At 45.1% G+C, this 21,497-nt stretch overlaps 1 protein-coding gene across 1 annotated transcript in view; it reads right to left on the bottom strand.

Moving 5' to 3' along the window:
• gfra2a (GDNF family receptor alpha 2a) overlaps nt 1-21,497 on the bottom strand; it is an 85,516-nt gene that overhangs the window by 20,015 nt on the left and 44,004 nt on the right. Inside the window, exon 4 of the mRNA XM_072682575.1 lies at nt 16,762-17,152. Within this exon, the coding sequence (XP_072538676.1) occupies nt 16,762-17,152 (391 nt within the window). The remainder of the gene's footprint in view (nt 1-16,761; nt 17,153-21,497) is intronic.

Raw genomic sequence — 21,497 nt, 5'->3', positions numbered from 1 at the left:
AGTTCTGGACAGAAACAGAAATATGAATCAAATCAATAAAAGTATAAACTAATAAAAATATAATTGGATCCATCTGATCTGTTCTTGCACCCACTCACGACCGGGTCGGAACACAGATTCCTTTGGTTCTGTTTTTCTTTCCGCTTTTCTCCAGTTCCGCTGAGGCAGGGATATCCCTGACATTCAGACACTCGGGGAACAGCTGCTCGCTCTGCAGCTGGATCAGCTGGACATTCACAGGATATTCTGCTAAACCACAAGCCATGAGTCAGCCCCCTGCTGGTCAATTACACCTGTGTGTGTGTGTGTGTGTTTCCTGTAGGGTGTGTACTATACAGTGTGTACTGCACATCATATACTTTACAGTGCACATTATAGTAGACACTCTATAGCACACACTGTACACACTGCACACACACACACACACACAAAGATCTATGGTCAGATGGTTGCTGTGGTATTGCAAAGTGGTTACTGTGACATCTCTCATGGCTTCTAGGAAGTTGCTAGGTGGTTGCTCTGGTGGCCCAGGTGGTTGCAAGGGTAATGCTAGCTGGTGTCTGTGATATCTCTCATGGTTTCTAGGAAGTTGCTAGGTGGTTGCTTTGGTGTTCCATGTGGTTGCAATGGTATTGTGAAGTGGTTACTGTGGTTCTCATGGCTTATAGGAAGTTGCTAGGTGGTTGCTCTGGTGTTCCAGGTGGTTGCTATGGTATTGCAAACTGGTTGTTATGCTATCGCTCATGGTTTCTAAGGAGTTTTGAAGTGATAAAATCCCACTTTTCCCAAGTTCGGTAAGACCTTCTCCTAGATTTTGTAATTCACCCGTGGTTGCACTTTCACAGTGGAGAGAGAGACACAGAGCGAGAAAGTTTCCAGCCAAGGACAACATAACTGATATAATTTACTGCTCACTCCGAGTTTAGGAAAGGTTGTCGGGGAGTGTTTGGGCTGAAAGTTCTCTGGCATAGAGATAAAGCACGTTTCAGTGCTCGCCAGGACTCCTCCATTATACCTGAGCACAAACTGCAGGCGGCTCAAATTACAGCCTGTCGGCCCCCTGCCGGCTCCGTGGGCCCTTTTAGACTCGCCGTTCGCCGGAGACCCCACAATGAGCGCCACTAAGAGTTCTTTCATTTTCAGGGAAAAAAAAAACAATTCTGGCTCTTAAAACACTATCATTTGGCCGAGCAGCGCGGTTTGGAGTGCCCGTCCAATTCTCTCTCCAGCCATAATGGGAAATTAATAGCTCTCCATCAAACAGTTTTCAATGCCGTCGACGTGACTGAATGAAACGTGACGTGACTCTGGACCTCAACACACAGTTTTCTGGTGGACCTTTGGACCGTGGAACGCATTTCTGAAAGGTGGGGCCAGGCATCAGCACCCCGCTTACATTCACAGACCACCAACAAACAACAAATACACAGTGTTTACTGGAAACAGCCCAAATCCTACAGCAGAGGCTCCCACAGCCCGGTTGAAGATGCAAACATATAGCAATAATCAATAACCAATATAGTCTATCAACATTTACTTGACTGTAAAATCATACAACACAAGAAACAGACAAAAGTATTCTATTATAATATAATAATATTTGTATCTGTTTTTTCCATAATTGATGAATTCCATACAATTCAGGTTTCCACTGGCCTAAATGAGGCTTTGCACATTTTTATTATTATTATTATTATTATTATTATTATTATTAATGTATTTGAAGTATTTTCAGTTGAAAAAGAGGGCAGTACCACCACCATTCACTAGATGCACCACTTGTTATAATGTTTGCAACCCCTTGAACCACCCAGGTTCCTCTAGAGGTGGACGATATGGCACAAATTTCATATTGTCATATATAAAGGCATTAATTAGCAATGATGGAGCTCCACCACCATCATTCCAGAGAACACAGCTCCTCCACTGCTCCACAGCTCCTCAATGCTGGGGGGCTTTATACCCCTCTAGCCCACGCCTGGCATTATTAGGCAGCATGGAGCCAATAGGGTCATGATGTTGATCTGCTGCAGAAGGTCCTATTCTATTGGCAGTACTTCTTCTCTACAGGGACTAGACAAGCTGTGTGTGCATTTGCACATCTGTGTCAGCAACTTAAAGTAGCTGAATGCATTCATTAGACGGGGTGTCCACAAACATTTGGGCACATAGTAAACTATCATACACTGCCCACCCCTCACCCAACCTGGAAAACAAAGAAGAAGATGAACCCTGGACACTGTCACTGGCCTTCCTCCAGTGGAGGACTGGAAGTGGCTAAGCTCACCCACCCACACAGATCAATCCACTACTGTTAGTAACGCTGGTGTTTTTCAGGAAATGAACCCCTACTGTCCAGATAAAGAGCTTTTGAGTCTGAAGTCAGGTCGAGTGACCCTCAGTGGACGCAGCAGAGAGGGGGATCTCCATCCTCCAGTCTTTCAGAGTTTCTGGGTCTGTAGAACTCCAGAGCAGCTTTGTCCCACAGGCGAGTCTGATCATAAACAATACGGCAGAGAACACGGCGCGCTCGGCCCTGTTTATTACAGATAAGCGTCTGGACCCTGTAGCTGCACCGCGCTGTGCTTCTGCCGTAGCGCTGCTTTGTCACGAATCAGCATTTTATTGTTTTTAATCAGACGTCTGTTTACTAACATACGGCAGATAAACATGACTTCAAGCTTGAACAGGACGGCGTGCCAGAGCAGCACGCTTGCCGTGGGTGGAGTGTGTGTGTGTGTGTGTGACAGAGTCTGTGTATTTATCTCTTTGGGAGGTCGAAATCCCCGTCTGATGAAAACTTTACCATTTAGTGGTTGCGGGGACATATGGAAGCTGTCCACGAGGACAAAGACAGTAAAAAGACAAAGCAGTTGTTTGATGCGCTTTCACAACAAACGCTCTGTCCCGCAGGGTCATAACTGAGGGTGTAGTGCCCGAGTCCACACAAAGTCTCGGTCTCGACTCAGACTCTATATGTCCTGCTCTCTGACTTGTCTACTACAAACTCTAGATCTTGGACTTGGACTCAGCCTGTCCTAGGCTTGTCTCAGTCTCGATATATCCTGATGTTCTGATTTTAGACTTGACCATAACAAGTCTAAAATCAACTCAGACTTAACGTGGTGTTGTCATTTCGGTCTTGATTCTGTCTTAATGAGTCTCGACTCAATCAATACAGGTCTTTGTATTGGGTGTTCTGATCTCAGACTTGACTATAACAAAGTCTTAGCTTTGAATGAGACTTAATGTGATGTCTTAATAATGAGTCCTTAACAATGAGACCCAGGCTGGTTATGTCCTGGTTTTGATCTTGACTAAGACTCAAAGAGTCCTGGTCTCAGTCTTGATTCAGACTTGATATGTCCTGGCCTCAGCCTTGCCCCAGACTCAAGGTGTCCTTGTCATTTCGGTCTTAATGAGTCTTGACTCAGACACAATGAGTCCTGGTCTTTCTATTGACTCAGACTCAACAATCCTGATTTCAGACTTGACCATAACAAAATCTTAGACTTGACTCAGACTCAATGTGATGTCAGGCTGGTTATGTCCTGGTCTTTGTATTGACTCAATGTGATGTCTTAATAATGAGTAATAACTCAGGCTGGTTATGTCCTGGTCTTGCTCTTGACTAAGATTCAAAAAGTCCTGGTCTCAGTCTTAACTCAGACTTAATATGTCCTGGTTTTGATTTTGACTCAGACTCAACAAATCCTGATCTCAGAGTTGACTATGTTGACTAAGTCCTAGACTTAATATGATGTCTTAATAATGAGTCCTTAACAATGAGACCCTGTCTGGATATGTCCTGGTTTTGATCTTGGCTAAGACTCAAAGAGTCCTGGTCATCTTGATTCAGACTTGATATGTCCTGGCCTCTGCCTTGCCCCAGACTCAAGGTGTCCTTGTCATTTCGGTCTTAATGAGTCTTGACTCAGACACAATGAGTCCTGGTCTTTCTATTGACTCAGACTCAACAATCCTGATTTCAGACTGGACCATAACAAAATCTTAGACTTGACTCAGACTCAATGTGATGTCTTAATAATGAGTCCTTGACTCAGGCGGGTTATGTCCTGGTCTTGACTAAGACTCAAAGAGTCCTGGTCTCAGTCTTGGCTCAGACTTGATATGTCCTGGTTTCGATCTTGACTCAGACACAATAAATCCTGGTCTTGGTCTTGCCTCAGAAATTGATGAGTCCTGGTCTTCGTCTTTACTCAGACTTGAGTTCTCAGTCTTGACTGAGATTTTATGTGTCCTGGTCTTTGTCTTGACTTAGACTCGATGTGGTGTCTTAATCTCAATCCTGACTCGGCCTTGATCAGTCCTGGTCTCAGTCCTGACTCTGACTTAAAGTGTCCTGCTGTCACAAAACAGGTCTTTACTCAGCCTTGCTCGCTTCTGGTCTTCGTCTTGACTCAGATTGGACTACTGCAAAGACTTGGGCTTGACTCAGACCCGATATATGTCCTTTAATAGTTACAGCCATACAATAATGAGCGAAGGCTTAGAGACTGCAGGTGAAGCTGGGGCGGCGTGACGCAGCGCAGTGCGTCAGCGATGCCGTCTGCGGTCAGCCGGTGTGTGTTTGTGTGTGAGGAGTGGACTGAGTTTTCATGGCCTTCAGGGTCAAGCTGAAGTCTCAGTCCAACTTCGTTCTGCCTTTTGTCCTTCAGCTCAGCATCGACACGCGCCTTCTCTCCACAGCACAAAGCAAATCCATCAATACTTAATTGGATAGTATGTGTGTGTGTATGTAGGAGTGTGTGGGGGTGTGTGTGTGGGTGTCAGAACATATGGCGCTGCCCCGGGCTCTGCGTTCCTACAGTTAGTCTTTACACACACCAGCACAGCTGACTTTCAGAACGTTAAAAAGAAAAATGCCTCCAGTTTTAGTCTTTTAATTAGTTGTGTTTCACAGCAGAGCTGCACGATCCACCGGTCGCCCAGATCTCGATATCGTGATCCTGAATTTTCAGCACTCACATCACAGTAGGCTGTAATGTGAGCGCTAGAATTAATCACTGCGTCTTTCTGGTTACTCAAAGTGCACTATATGGACAGAAGTATTGGGACACCTGCTCATTCCTTGCTCACTGAACTCCAGCGTGGTTCTGTATGTAATAGGAGACACCGCTGCACCAACAACAACAAGTCAGCTGGTGAAATCTAGATCTTCCTCCATCAGCTGTGAGTGGTGTTATTATTGAACAGTGGAAGAGTTTAGGAGGAACAGCTCACAGAGAGCAGCTCAGCCACCGAGTGTCTGTCAGACCACGTAAAGTTACAGAGTGGGGTCAGGGCAGAGTGCTGAGCTCATAGAGTTCATAGTGCAGAAAAGCCTCCAGTAACTGCAGAGCTCCAGACCTGCTGCTGCTGGTAGAGCTGCTGTTAAAGGAGGATCAGCTCCTTATTAATGCCTGTGGGTTTAGAACAGGACGGCATATAAAAGCTCCAGTAGGTGTAAATGTGTAGTTGTCCCAATACTTATGTCCAAATAGTGAACATGTGCAAAATATGGAACATTACAGCGACCAAGAACCCTTTTGCTCCCCAATGCGAGGCGACACCTGTCTGGTAGATCACAGAGATGTGAATCCGAACGGGACTAACGCGATCAGTGCTGGGCTCGGCGGAAAACAGCAGGTAATTCAGGCTGTCATAGTCTCGGAGAAGGTGGAGGAAAACAGACACGGCCAATCCAGACGGAAATAAATCACAGAGAAGCTCCTGAGAACATGGAAGGCACCCCAGGACACCATGTACTTTTAATCCCGTCTGAATTGGGTTTAGTTAGATTTTGGAAGGAAGGTTTTTGTGGGACTTGTCAACCCTGTGGTAGGGCTCTGCGTTGGGAGAAAAAATGCTATACAACACATACACATTCAATATTCCTAGAAACAACTGTCATAGTATAAAAGTACACCAGCATATGCATCAAATCTGAGTAAAAGAAAAGACAAAAGTATGTGGACACCTGCTTATTCATTGCTTCTTCTGATATCATAGATATTAAAAAGAGCTGATCCTGCTTCTGTTGGAGTAACTGTCTCTACTGTCCAGAGAAGAAGACTTTCTACTAGATTTTGGAGGAACACTGCTGTGATTTGATTGCATCCAGTGCCTAAAAGGTGTGTGAATGCCAAGAATGTTGGATGATGATCACCACCCCACCTCATCACATCCAAAAGTACTGGATGGAGCTCCACCACCATCATTCAGTTCTTCCACTGCTCCACAGCTCAATGCTGGGGGTCTTTATACCCCTCTAGCCCACGCCTGGCATTATTAGGCAGCATGGAGCCAATAGGGTCATCAATGTTAATCTGCTCCAGAGAGTCCTATTCTATTGGCAGTACTTCTTCGTAGTGTGTATTTTACAGTATTACAAAAATAATATCGCAATACTTTGATATATCAGTATTTTTGTACACCCCTCCCCAGCACACTGACGGGAAGGCAAAAAAAAAATAACGTGAACCTCCAACAGACCTCCTCAGAACCAGTCAGAATGAAGATGACCTCAGAGGTGGGCCTGCAGCCGCCCGCTGTTCACTTCTCTGTGCTCTCAGTGGAGAACCGAGGGAGCAGCTGAAGCTTAAATAAACACAGAGAACATCCCATCTTCCATCAGGTCATGCTGCTCTCTCTCTCTACCTCTCTCTCTGTGTCTCTCGCCCATGATCCTCTGTGAGCTTGTGAGGGCAGGAGTGGGTCGAGGTACCCGTGTTCAAATCGAACTGCTCTCTGCACGGCTCTGCTCCAATCCCTTCGACAAATCACGGCGCTGTGAGGGGAACACCTCTCCGAGTCTCCAGCACCGCATCGATCTGCACTCAGAATTCCTCAGCTCAGCCCGGCCGACATACCCCTCTAACCCCACGAGTCCCGCGACGCCTTTGCAGAGGAGCGGAGCTCAACCTCCGAGACTCACAAAAAATATACAAGAGTGGAGTCAGCGAATCCAGAAATACGCCGCTGAGACATGTTCGATACACTACATGTCCAAAAGTTTATGGACACCTCTCATAATAAATGCATTCAGCTGCTGTAAGTTGCACCCAATACACACACACACACAGCTTGCCTAGTCCCTGTAGAGAAGAAGTACTGGCAATAGAATAGGACTCTCTGCAGGAGCAGATAGTAATCATGAAACTATGGGCACCATACTGCCTAATGCCAGGAGTGGACTAGTAGAGGGGTATAAAGCCCCCCAGCATTGAGGATCTGTGGAGCAGTGGAAGAACTGTGTTCTCTGGAATGATGGTGGTGGAGCTCCAACCAGTACTTTTGGGATGAGATAAGTTGAGGAATTGGGGATGATGAGATCCAACATCCTGACCTCACTAACTACTACTGTTGTGAATGCAATCAAATCCTCACAGCAATGCTCCTCCAAAATCTAGTAGAAAGTCTTCATCTCTGGACAGTAGAGACAGTTACTACAACAAAAGCAGGATCAGCTCTTTAATACCCTTGATAACAGAATATACAATGAATAAGCAGGTGTCCAAATACTTTTGTCGATACGATGTAAACAGGGGTGATGGGAGTTGGATTACAATGCAAGCAGACACATGAACTAACAAAGCCGGTCTAGGTTTAGGGTTTTCTGCAGAATGAGTTTATTCAAGGACATGTATTTGGAACACTTCCCACAGTCACTCGCCCTACCACAGAGAGAGAGCGAGAGAGAGAGAGAGCAAGAGAGAGAGAGAGAGAGAGAGAGAGAGAGAGCAAGAGAGAGAGAGAGAGAGAGAGAGAGATTAGGAAGGCTATCAGATTCAGGCAGCTCGCTGACCCTAAGACTAACGGGGCAGGCTGGATCAATAACAGCCGAGCTCATGGTGGGAATATTTCAGCTCAGGCATGAATATGACCCTAACAGCTTCAGAGGCTGGCATCTCCCAGCTAACCCCTAATCCAGGGTCACTACTGTCACCTGACTGTGTGATCTAAATGTAATGTATAATTATAGAAGTATTTTTATAGTTATGTCATATATATATATTTACATTCTGTGTAGACTGGTTTAAGTATGCACTGAATACCTTAGAACCACTGGATGCCACGGAAACCCTGAATGCCACAGAAACACAGATACCACAGAAACACTGGATACAACTAGATACCACAGAAACACTGGATACCAATAGATACCACAGAAACACTGGATACCACAGAAACACTGGATACCAATAGATACCACAGAAACACAGATACCACAGAGACACTGGATACAACTAGATACCATAGAAACACTGGATACCACAGAGACACTGGATACCACAGAAACACTGGATACCAATAGATACCACAGAAACACTGGATACCACAGAAACACTGGATACCACAGAGACACTGGATACCATAGAAACACTGGATACCACAGAGACACTAGATACCACAGAAACACTGGATACCATAGAAACACTGGATACCACAGAGACACTAGATACCACAGAAACACTGGATACCATAGAAACACTGGATACCACAGAGACACTGGATACCACAGAAACACTGGATACCATAGAAACACTGGATACCACAGAGACACTGGATACCACAGAAACACTGGATACCACAGAGACACTAGATACCACAGAAACACTGGATACCATAGAAACACTGGATACCACAGAGACACTAGATACCACAGAAACACTGGATACCATAGAAACACTGGATACCACAGAGACACTGGATACCACAGAAACACTGGATACCATAGAAACACTGGATACCACAGAGACACTGGATACCACAGAAACCCTAAGTCTACTAACTAAGTCTACTAACTCTAACTCTACAAACTCTACTAACTCAACTAACTCTACTAACTCTAACTCTACTAACTCTAACTCTACTAACTCTAACTCTACTAACTCTACTAACTCAACTAACTCTACTAACTCAACTAACTCTAACTCTACTAACTCTAACTCTACTAACTCAACTAACTCTAACTCTACTAACTCTAACTCTACTAACTCAACTAACTCTACTAACTCTAACTCTACTAACTCAACTAACTCTACAAACTCTACTAACTCAACTAACTCTACTAACTCTAACTCTACTAACTCTAACTCTACTAACTCTACTAACTCTACTAACTCAACTAACTCTACTAACTCTAACTCTACTAACTCTAACTCTACTAACTCAACTAACTCTACTAACTCAACTAACTAACTCTACTAACTCTAACTCTACTAACTCTAACTCTACTAACTCTACTAACTCAACTAACTCTACTAACTCAACTAACTCTAACTCTACTAACTCTAACTCTACTAACTCAACTAACTCTACTAACTCAACTAACTCTAACTCTACTAACTCTAACTCTACTAACTCTAACTCTACTAACTCTACTAACTTAACTAAGTCTAGTAACTCTATTAACTCTACTAACTCTAACTCTACAAACTCTACTAACTCAACTAAGTCTACTAACTCTACTAACTCTAACTCTACAAACTGGGCCGTCCTCCTAGTTGCTCTGAAGCCTGAAGAAACACTTCTCCTTAAAACCATCTATGATTTAGTGCGCCCTCTGAGATTTACTAAAGTGAGGCTAAGTGGTCCACTTTGGGGAGAACAGTGTGTGCTAGCCAGCGTTTATTTACACCAAAGACATAATGAGGACTTCTGAGTTAGAACAAGGACACGGCTGCTGAGGAGCTGTCCTGCAAAAACCTCGTATCTCCTGAACAGCAGCTTTACAGGAGTAGGTACAAACCTTTATAAGTTTTAATTGAAGCCAATGTAAAAAGAGTTTAATCTGAGTCATTTTGGAGCATTTCTATTGGTCCGTTCATCATGAACTTCTGATACAATGTAAAGAACCACTGTCAGCTTCATTTATAAATATATATAAATCAAATCCCCAAAACGAGGCCAAAGCTGACTGACCTTCATTTTTCTTGTACTGTATTACTCAGACTGTCGTTACTGTGCCTTTAAGAGTGATATTTGTAAATGAGCTCTGTTCTGATTGGCTGCCCTGTCTTGGGGCAAGACCTGCAGACATTGTCCTACGATAACCTTTAAGGTTAAATCTGAGTTAATAATCATCGTGAGCATCAGCGCTAATGAAGTCTGACTATAAACTGCAGACGCATCTTTAATTGAGTAGAAACACATCCATTAACGATGATGTCTGTCCTGAGGAAACCTCCAGGTTCACAATCGAGCACTCATACAGTGCCAACATGTTCCCGGATGGTATAAAGACCACCGCAAGATTCTTCTGTGCATTGATTAGGTTTTGAATGCAGCCCCGAATAGTCCACTATATAGTGCACAACATAGCAAAGAGAGCATGACTAAAGCCATAGCCCAAGATACCGTGAGTACTGTAGGTAAGCTGAGGTTATAGATGTAACTTAAAATAGTGCACTATACAGTGCATAGAGTGTGGTTTTAGACACAGTCCAAAAGTACTAGATAGGGAATAGGGAGTAGTTGTACATGTAGCTTAAAAATGCAATATGTTGGGAACAGGGAGAAGTTTTAGACATAACCCAAACTAGTGCACTATATAGTGAATAGGCCAGAGTTACAGGTATAGCCCAAACTAGTGCACTATATAGTGAATAGGCCAGAGTTACAGGTATAGCCCAAACTAGTGCACTATATAGTGAATAGGCCAGAGTTACAGGTATAGCCCAAACTAGTGCACTATATAGTGAATAGGCCAGAGTTACAGGTATAGCCCAAACTAGTGCACTATATAGTGAATAGAGTGTAGTTGTAAACACAGTCCAAAAGCACCATATAGGGAATAGGGAGTAGCTGGACATGTAGCTCAAAATAGTACACTATGTAGGTAATAAGGCACAGTTTTAGATGTAACAGAAAATAGTGCCCTATATAGTGAATAGACCAGATGGAGTTTTAGACATTGCTCCACATAGTGCACTATGTAGAGAATAGGGTTCAGAGACCTAGCCCAATATATAGTGCCCAATATATAGTTCACAACATAGTAAAGAGGGCGGAGTTTAAGATGCTAGCTAAAGTAGTGTACTATATAGTGAATAGGGCACACTTTTAGATATAGCACAAAGTAGTGCACTATATAGTGAATAGAGCACACTTTTAGATAAAGCACAAAGTAGTGCACTATATAGTGAATAGGGCACATTTTTAGATATAACACAAAGTAGTGCACTATATAGTGAATAGGGCACACTTTTAGATATAGCACAAAGTAGTGCACTATATAGTGAATAGAGCACACTTTTAGATATAGCACAAAGTAGTGCACTATATAGTGAATAGGGCACACTTTTAGATATAGCACAAAGTAGTGCACTATATAGTGAATAGGGCACACTTTTAGATATAGCACAAAGTAGTGCACTATATAGTGAACAGGGCACACTTTTAGATATAGCACAAAGTAGTACACTATGTAGTGAATAGGGCACACTTTTAGATATAGCACAAAGTAGTGCACTATGTAGTGAATAGGGTGCAGATTGGACACGCCCCAGTGTTCCTCTTCTGCTACATGCAGTCGGTTAGTTTTTATGCTGTATGACTGACGGGAATCGATAACCATAAAAACAATTACCTGAGCCGTGTCTGCACTTCAGCCCATGTTCTAGATAACTGAGTCATACGGTGTCAGAACCCACATACGCAGATGCATCAGAGCTTAGTGAGATGTCTCTCAGAAGCGGCGCTTCTTCAGCGCGGCCTGAACGAAGAACTGATTTCCAAACTGAAAATGACAGAGCCCAGATTTCCCAATCGCACACATCAAAGATCCTCCTGGACGAGACCTGCCGTCATAATCACTGCAGTCACGCCTCGCCCCTCTCAGACAGAAGATCAATGTGGAGATGATCTGAAATGACAGAGCGCTGCGCATCATCCTGGATCTGCTCATTCCGGCTCACAGAGAGCGGATTTACCTGAGAAGCGCCGGCTTGATCCGAAATAAAGCAAACAGCGGCGATGAAACAGAAACAGGTGAGAAAACAAGCGCGGCGAGGTGAACCTCGCTCTCCAGAGACGCTCTGCTGTTATTGCAGCTCCAGCAAAGCAGATCCCAGAGGCGGCGCTCTCTTTTAATAGCGTCTCCAAACTTTATAACTGTATATTAAAATGTTACACAACACACAAAGTCAACAGCGGCCTTTATGAACCAATGACAGCCTGTTTACAGTGCGTCAGGTTGCCAGATATTTCACAAGCTGAATTTCACCCAAAATAGTGCACTACTAAGTAAACAGGAAACTGTTTCATACATAATACAAAACAGTGCACTTTCAAGTGAATAGGATGCAAATGTAAACATAGCTCATAATAGTGCACTATCAAGTGAACAGGCTGCAGTTTTAGGTGTATTTCAAAATAGTGCACTATATAGTGAATAGGGTGTAGTTTAAGTCGTAGCCTATGATGAGAAGACGATGAGTGTAGTGTTGGTTCTTCCCAGTCACTGGATCTGAATTCAGTAGAACAGCACTGGGAGGTGGTAGAACAGGAGCTTGGCAGCGTGAAGGTGAAAGATCTCATAGTCTCTGCTCTGAGCAGTTACTGTGTTCAGCTGTACAGAGCACTGGGTGCTTGGCTTGGCTGCACTGATGATGCTGATGATGCTGATGGTGCTGATGATGCTGATGGTGCTGATGATGCTGATGGTGCTGAAGCTGAGACTGGGAGTTGACACACCTGCACTGATACACAGCTGAAGACTGCTAATTATTGGCTGGGCTGAGGATCCCGCACTCTGACTGAGTGTTACTTCTACACACACACACACACACACACACAGATAATCTCCTGTCCTCTACTCTGAATCAGTGCTGTCAGTATCAAACACACCACTCACAAACAAGGATACTCATCCAGCAGCCTGGAGCACTCACAGCTGTGTGTGTGTGTGTGTGTGTGTGTGTGTGTGTGTACCCAGAGCTGTTGACCTCAAGAGGAATCTGAGAATATAATGGGATTCAATTGTGTCATAGAAAGAGAGAGAGAGAGAGAGAGAGACAGAGAAAGAGAGGGAGAGAGAGAGAGGGACAGAGAGAGGGAGAGAGGGGGGGGGGGCAGAGAGAGAGAGAGAGAGAGAGAGAGAGAGAGAGAGAGAGACAGAGAAAGAGAGAGAGAGAGAGAGAGAGAGAGACAGAGAGAAAGAGAGAGAGAGAGACAGAGAGAAAGAAAGAGAGAGAGAGAGAGAGAGAGAGGGTGGGGGGTCAGAAGTTCACAGCTGCTAACCCTGAATAGTGCAGTACTGCAGAAACACCACACACACACTCACACACACACACTGTCAGAGGGGTTAGGGGAACACTGACCGTCCGGGTATCAGATCCACACACAGTCCATTTAACACACACACACACACAGCAGTGTGTGTGCTCACTCGCGCTCCCACTGTGAGAGACTCAGGCTCCACCACAGTCGGAGCACTGGACACACACTGCTGTGATCGCCAGCTGACATTCAGCTTTAATAACATCACTCACGAGGGGACATTAGTGAGGATGAAGAACACACACACACACACACACACTGGCATTAGCATGAGTGTGTATCAGTGTCGGCTGTGTGGAGTGTGTGTGGTGTGTGTGTGTGTGGGGGGGGGGGGATTGCAAATCCTGCTATAATACACTAATCCCCTAATCTCTACTGTCTGAACCATCACTGCACATCAGCACCACCACCCTCTCTCTCTCTCTCTCTCTGCAGAACACACACACACACACACACACACACAGGCTGAACTAATACACCCACTGCTGACAGAGATGTTGCTATGGTATCTCAGGTGGTTGATCAGGTGACTGCTAGGGTGTTGTTTGGCAGTTACTGTGGCTTCCCTCATGGTTTCTATAGTGCTCCAGATCATTGCTAGGATATTGCTAGGTGGTTGCTGTGGTTTCCACGGTGGTTGCTACACTAGGTGTCCAACATGATTTCTGGAGTTTTTACTGATGGTTGCCAGGGCTTTCGTGGCTGCTAGGGTGTTGCCTGGTGGTTACTATGATATCCCTCATGGTTCCTAAGGGTATTTCTAGGTGGTTGCTGTGGTTTCTACGGTGGTTGCAAGGCTGTTCTTAGATGTTTATCATGATTTTTGGTGGTAACAGTTGTATACCTTAATGGTTGCTGAATGGCTGCTTGGGTGTTCCTGGTGGTTACTAGGGTATTGTTTGGTAGTTACTGTGGGAGCTCTTATGGTTACTCTGGTGTTCCAGGTAGTTGCTAGGGTATTGCTACGTGGTTGTGATGGTACTAGAGGCAGTTGCTAGGGTATTTCTTTTTGGTGGTTACTATGGCAACCCTCCTGATTGCTGAACGGTTGCTGCGGAGTTACAGATCGTTACAGGTGTTGCTATTGATTGCTATGGTGTCCGTCATGGTTTTGATGATTACCGGGGTGCGGTTCCTGAAGGGCTGCTTTGTTTTGAGAGTATTTATGGCAAAACTCAAAAGTTTAGACACTTTATTTGACTAAGATGTAATTAAGTCACATCTTCTACAGAAATCCACATTCAAACATGTTAGAACCTCTGATTTGAGCTATATACAGTCTACACCCACTCACCCAGCCCTCTGTGAAGAGCTACACCCATTTAGCTAGCCTAGAGCTGAGCACATCAGCACATGAGCACGCTGTTCCATCTCTCCAGCGCTCGGGACCGAATCCAGATCATTTCTCTGCTTAATGCTTGAATGCTTATCTTATTATGTGCATGCGCTCCGTGCAGCCGTGCCCTTAATTAGATTATTCTACTCATAAAGGCTACTACAACAAGCATCACGTCAGCATTAAAACAGCCCTTCATTACAGCTGGAGTCTGAGCAGCCTGTATGTGTGTGAGTGTGTGTGTGTATATGTGTGTATGTGTGTGTCAGTACGGCAGAATCTGAACCTGCACACATTCAGGACGCAATTTGCATCGCTATGGAAACGCTTATTATAGATGTGTTTTGTCAGAGGAACGATAACAGACCACTGAAGTGTGAAGTATATTCACAGTCTTGTGTTTATGTTTGTTTCCCAGCAGCATGTTAGCGTGTGTGTGTGTATGTGTGTGTATGTGTGTGCTGTTGGGTGTTGGGTCTTTACACCACGCAAGTGTCACTGCTGGGTTAATATCCTGACAAGAGCTGCTAGGCGGTTCCAGGTGGTTGTAAGGGTGTTGCTATGTAGTTTCTGTGTTTTCTGTAAAAATGGTTGCTAGTTTGTTGCTAAGTGGCTGCTATGTGATTCCAAGTGGGTGCTAGGTTGTAGCTTGCTATGGTGTCCCAGGCGGTTGTTATGGTGTCTCTGATGGTTGTTAGGGGTTGAAGGTTATTGTTGTATCTGTTATGGTTGTTGTGTGGTTGATATGGTATTTCTGGTCGCTGACAGGGTGTTGTTAAGTGTTAACTATTGGACTGGAGGTGGTTGCTCGGGTGTTGCTAGGTAGTTACTGTGGTATCCCCATAGTTCCTGAACAGTTGACAGGATGTTCAAGGTGGCTGCAACAGTCTCTGGTGTTTGCTAGGTAGAGTGTTGCTATGATTGATAGGGGTTGATAGTGGTTGCTAGGTGTTTTTTCAATGGTATTGGAGGTGATGGTTAAGATGTTGTTAGATGGTTACTTTGGTATCCCTCATGGTTGCTGAGCAGTCGTCCTGGTGATAGCTAGGATGCTGCTAAGTGGTTGCTATGGTATCTCCAGTGGTTGCTAGGGTGTAGTTAGGTATGTAATATAGTTTCGAAGGTTACTGTGAAATCTCTAATGGCTGCTGAACGGTGGTTGCTCTGGTGTTCCAGGATGCCTGGCTGCTGTTAGGCGGTAAAAAAAATATTTTAGAGGTCACTGTGCTCATGGTTGCTACGTAAGGTGGTTGCTAGTGTACTGCTGGGTTGTCAGGACCTTGTTAGATTGTTACTGAATAGGAATAGACCATCAGTTGGATCGTTCAGGTGTGTTCTTCGTATTTTTCGCCCTTCAGCACCGACGCTGAAGGTCTTGTGGGTAGAAGCAGGGTAGCTGTGAGAACCTCTTCAGGGGTTTGATATATGAACTGCTGACAGAGTGGTGTGTGAATGGGCCGCTGGTGGAGGACGCAGTGTGTGTTAACAGCGAGACTGGCAGTTAAAGCACAATAGACGGCAGTAAAGTGATGCAGTAATGTTCAGTTTGGCCTAATTGAACACTGTCCTGTCAATTAAGCAGCCAGTCTTCACTGCTGCTAATGGAGGCCTTCTCCAACACTCGCCAATTACACACTTGGCAAAGTCTCAGTCATGAGAACAGCGTACAATAGCTTTCAAACACACACACACACACACACACACACACACACACACACACACACATACATACATACTGGACTTTCACATCCCCAGCTTACAGCTATAAAGACTTATGGCACCAGTCAGAGGTTCGGACACGCCCCCTCATAAAGAGCTGCTCATATTTTACTGATTTCCACATATTAGAGATTGGCCTTTCTCTCTCTCTCTCTCTCTCTCTCTCTCTCTTACCCACAGACTTTATGATTCTCTATCTCTCTCATTCTCTAAACATCCATCCTTACTATTCTTCATCTTTATCAGTGTCTCTAACATTATCTACCATCTCTCTCTCACCCATTCCACTCTCTCTCTATCACTCTCTCTCTTACTTCATGTAACACCCCCCCCCCCCCGTATTATCAGCAGTACCCCCCGCCACTCACACACACACACAAACACATATAGTGCACAGAGCAAAGTGTCAGGTGCGTGTGTACCTGCAGAGAGCGTCAGCCCGGCAGGTCTTGCGGAGCTGGAGGCAGTTGGGTCTGGCTCTGTCCTCGTAGGCGCAGTGGGGGACGATGGTCTGGCGGCGTCTCTCGGCGCAGGCCTTGTCCCGGCAGGCGCAGAACAGCAGGCCGAAGGTGTACTGCGACTCCACGCGCTCCAGGAACTGCCGCAGGGCCTTGTGACAGCGCTTCCTGTTGCAGCCGTCCTGCTGCTGCTGACCCTGCTGACCCCCGGCCCGCGTGCAGGTGCTGATGTAGGCCGAGCGCTGCCGCTTGCAGTTATCGTTCAGGTTACAGGCCTTAGTGGCGTCCAGGCAGGGGTTGCAGAGGCCAGGGCCAGAGCACAGCGGCTGACGCATCCCTACACCTGCGTTCATACCTGAGGGAGAGAGAGAGAGAGAGAGAGAGAGAGAGAGAGAGAGAGAGAGGGAGAGAGGGAGAGAGAGAGAGAGGTATTAGTGAGGATAGAGAGGCAGAAAGTAAAATAGGGTAAACCGATGTTTCTTTAGGTCAGGAGTGTACTGTAGATGTGATGGTGGGTCAGTCAGGAGTGTACTGTAGATGTGATGGTGGGTCAGGAGAGTACTGTAGATGTGATGGTGGGTCAGTCAGGAGTGTACTGTAGATGTGATGGTGGGTCAGTCAGGAGTGTACTGTAGATGTGATGGTGGATCAGGAGCGTACTGTAGATGTTTAGAAAAGTGATTATGCAGCTTTTAAGCTTGATAATGGCTTTCCGAGTGGACGGTGGTGTATTACAGCACAGTCTGATACTAAAATCAGCAGGATTTACTCGTAACCTGCTGCTCAGTGTGACTTTGTGGCCACTGTGAACAATGGCTGTCCTCATGCAACCTGATCCCGGCTTTATAGCAGCAGATGGAGTTCTGTCATCTTGGCACTTCCTTAGCTTGTGAAACACGAGAAGTGTGTGTATGTGTGTGTATGAGAGAGAGAGAGAGAGAGAGAGATAGAGAGGGAGACTGCATCAATGAAACAGAGCTGGGAAAAACCCTGACTCAGGCCGAGCTTTCAGAGAGAAACTGTAGAGAAAGACCCAGTGACAGAATATTAGATCAGACCTACCGGACGGCGCTGGACTAAAGGAACTACTGTCAGGATGAAACTGCAATGAATCAAATCTTAACAAGCCAGAAGATCTCGAATATTAACAACAGAGCCGTGTCTGAAACCAGAGGCAGCTGGCCCCGTTAGTCTCTGTCTTCGCTCTTGTCCTCTCCTGGTTCAGGTTTTGACTTGGTCTTGTCCACTACTAGTCTCAGTCTCTTAATTCATTCATGACTTATTCTTGTCCCTCCTGGTCTCGGCCTTGACTGCTTGATGAGACTCTTGATGGGACTACTACAAGTTCTGTTATTACCTCTGACTCAACATGTCCTGCTCACAGGCTTAACTCGGTGCACGTTTTTCACCCAGTAAAAGCATTTTAAGACTAGGATGCTGCTCTTCTCACAAATAACTTGTGGAATTGTACACAAACTGCCCGATCTCCTCCACTGCTCCGGTGCTGGACCCTTTTTTCTCTTAACTGCTTTGGTTAGGGAAATATAACTTCAAACGGAGGAACCTCGTCAGCCAGCGTTTTATTCAAACGTCTGATTCAGACATGACTGAGTGCCTTCCTGCCTCAAACACTGCCTCAGTGGCAGCAATTGTTAAGTTTCAGACACAGCCGTGTATTGTTAAATCCATTTGTTGGACGTTTGGCACCAACTGCTGACACAGGCATTCAGTCACGCCCACACAGCTTGTATAATTCCCATAGAAATGCACCGACCAATAGAATGGGATGCTATGAAGCAGCCGTGAGCACTTTAGCCCAAGGTCACCATGCTGCCTAATGTCCAAGCATTGGACCCCCCCAGCATTGAGCTGTGGAACAGTGGAGCTGTGTTCTCCAGAGTGACGATGGAGGTCAGTTCAGTACCTTTGGGATGAGCTGGAGTGGCAGAACTAATCTTCCAACATCAGAACCTGACCTCACTGATGCTCCCGCTCTCATGGAGCTGAATGCAATCAGGTCCTCCTCACAGCAATGTTCCAACATCTAGTGTAAAGCCTTCCCAGAAGTGTGAAGTAGGAGTCGGAGGATGTCCTGGAGGGCCGGGTTCCTGCAAAGTTCTGCTAGTCCTGCTCAAGCACACCTGACTCGACTCACCTGTTAACTGCCAGGTGTTGTAGGTCTGTTTAGCAAACTGTGAGGACTCCAGCCCTCGTTGTCCACCGCTTCTCTGTGTGTCTTAATGGTGCAGAGCAGATGGTTTGCATCTCCTGAGGAGGGTGAAGCTGAGTTTCGCTCCACACAGCTTGTAATTACTAATACAGAAAGCGCTAATAATGACAGTGTTGGTGGTGTTTACTCCAAATCAGCAGGAACATAATGTGTGTGTGTGTGTATATATATATATATATATATATATATATATATATATATATATATATAAACACTCTTATAGCAGAGAGCAGACAGGCTGCTTTTGATCAGTTTCCTGTTTTTGACAGATGTGTATCTGCTGCTTTTGATATTAATTAATAACTGTAATACGCATCTGATTAATTCTCGCAGCTCATTTACACAGAAATGATTCATGTGTTTTAGATTCACACCACAGAGTCTGACTTTCTGTCTGTTCGTCTTGCAACGAAAAGGAGTTGCAAAAAAGTATTGGGACACACCTGTTAGTAATTGAATTCAGGTGTCTGATTCAGTCTTATTGCCGCAGGTGTGTGAAATAATAAATAGCACACTGAGATGACAGGGAGCTTCTGTAATAGGTGCAGGTGGTCTTCTGGTCTTAATCTTGACTCTGTCACGGCCTCTTTTAGTCTTGGTCTAGTCTCAGCCCTGCCTCGGCCTTGTCAATGTCAGGTCGCATCCTCTACTGGTTTAGGGCTTGCCTCCATCTCATCTGCTTCTGGTCTCTGTATTGATTTGTGTGTTGTCTACACTTGGTCTTCAGCTTGACTCAGTTCCTAGTCCTAGTCTCGGTCTTTGTTCTCTTTGGCCTTGTCTTGGACCTTAGTCTTAATTCAGTCTTGTCCACTCCTGGTATTGCTTTCACCCATTCTCACCCAGTCTGTCTTTACACACTTCAGTAAAAGAGCTCACCGTATTCCAGCAAGTTACTTTAATAAGATGCCACCTGTTTGTGTCCCAATACTTTTGTCTATATGTCGCATTGTGTCTAAACCTCCTTGAACCCTAGGCTTATTTTTAAGACCTGTTATCCAGTTTCCAGTATGAATTACTCATAGTCTATCCAGACTTCCCTGTCTCCTGTAGAAGTGGCCGGTACATAGCCCATTAGTCCATAGAACATTCTTCCAAAAGGCTTCAGACTGAATGCAACCAAATCCTCCTCACAGCAATGTTCCAACATCTAGTGTGAAGCTTTCACTGTAGAATAGAGGCTTCCTTTTTGCTATCCTGTCATCCACATCATTCTTGTTCAGTGTTCAGCTGATGGTGAACATTGACGTTACTCAATGTAAGAGTCGCCTGTGATCCACTAATTAGACAAAAGTATTGGGACACCTGCTTATTCATTGCTTCTTCTAAAATCAAGGGGATAAAAAGAGCTGATCCTGCTTTTGTTGGAGTAACTGTCTCTACTTTCCAGAGAAGAAGGTTTCTACAAGATTTTGGAGACGGGTTGCTGTGAGGATTTGATTGCATTCAGCCTCAAGTGCATTAGTGACGTCAGGATGTTGGATGATCACCAACCCACCTTATCTCTAACTCCCCAGTTCATACCATCCAAAATAATTGCACAGCTCAATGCTGGGGGGCTTTATACCCCTCTACTAGCCTACGCCTGGCATGCTCCAGAGAGTCCTATTCTATTGGCAATACTTCTCTACAAGGACTAGAAAAGCTGTGTCAGCAATAGGTGAAACTTAAAGAAGCTGAATGCATTCATTAGAAGGGGTGTCCACAAATATTTGGACATATAGTGTACTACATGGTGAGTAATAGTGGGGCCGAATTTCCTCCACTTGTAGATTATCTGGACTGTTGGAGGCCAGACTCTTTATTAATGGTTCTATAGGCTTTCTCAGCTTCTCAGAAACGTCCTCTGCTCAGGGTATGGCGTCCGTCCATGACCCTGTGTGATGAAGACCAGACGTCTCTGATAGGGAGGTCCCGACTTTGTGTTGTTAAACGTGGGAGGGCCCCCGAAACGAAACAGCTTCCTCTAAAGCGTTTCTGTAGGGACGCTCCCAACCCTGCAACCACCATCACTATAGTTACTTCTTCAGTTATACTGAACAGAGCTGCATTCTCCACCCACCTGCCTCCACCCGTCCCTCTAAAACTGACCCCCTGACCTCACAGACACGACCAGGCCCGAGCGTACCGAGTCCCTCCGGCCGATATTCAAAACCCATTAGCTGGCGTTTGATAAATGGATCGGTGAGCGGAGAGATTCAGAACATTAGGCCACTGAGTGCCTCCCACCCACCCGTGTCCTGTAAGTGGTCCTCAATTCTGCCGCTAATGTGAGAAAATTCCAGTAAAAGCTCTCGATCCCAACCAAAATCACCAAACGCCGTTTACAGAAATCACTGAGCAAGAGCCTGAACAGAGCTAAAAATACTGTACTGCTCTTTACACGTCTATAGCTGACTGACCACAGTGTGTGTGTGTGTGTGTGTGTGTGTGTGACTATTTTAAATGTTATTGATTAAATATCAATTAAAGA

The sequence above is a fragment of the Salminus brasiliensis genome, chromosome 6 (assembly GCF_030463535.1).
Source record: "Salminus brasiliensis chromosome 6, fSalBra1.hap2, whole genome shotgun sequence".
NCBI lineage: Eukaryota > Metazoa > Chordata > Actinopteri > Characiformes > Bryconidae > Salminus > Salminus brasiliensis.
This window is presented reverse-complemented; position numbering and strand designations above follow the sequence as displayed.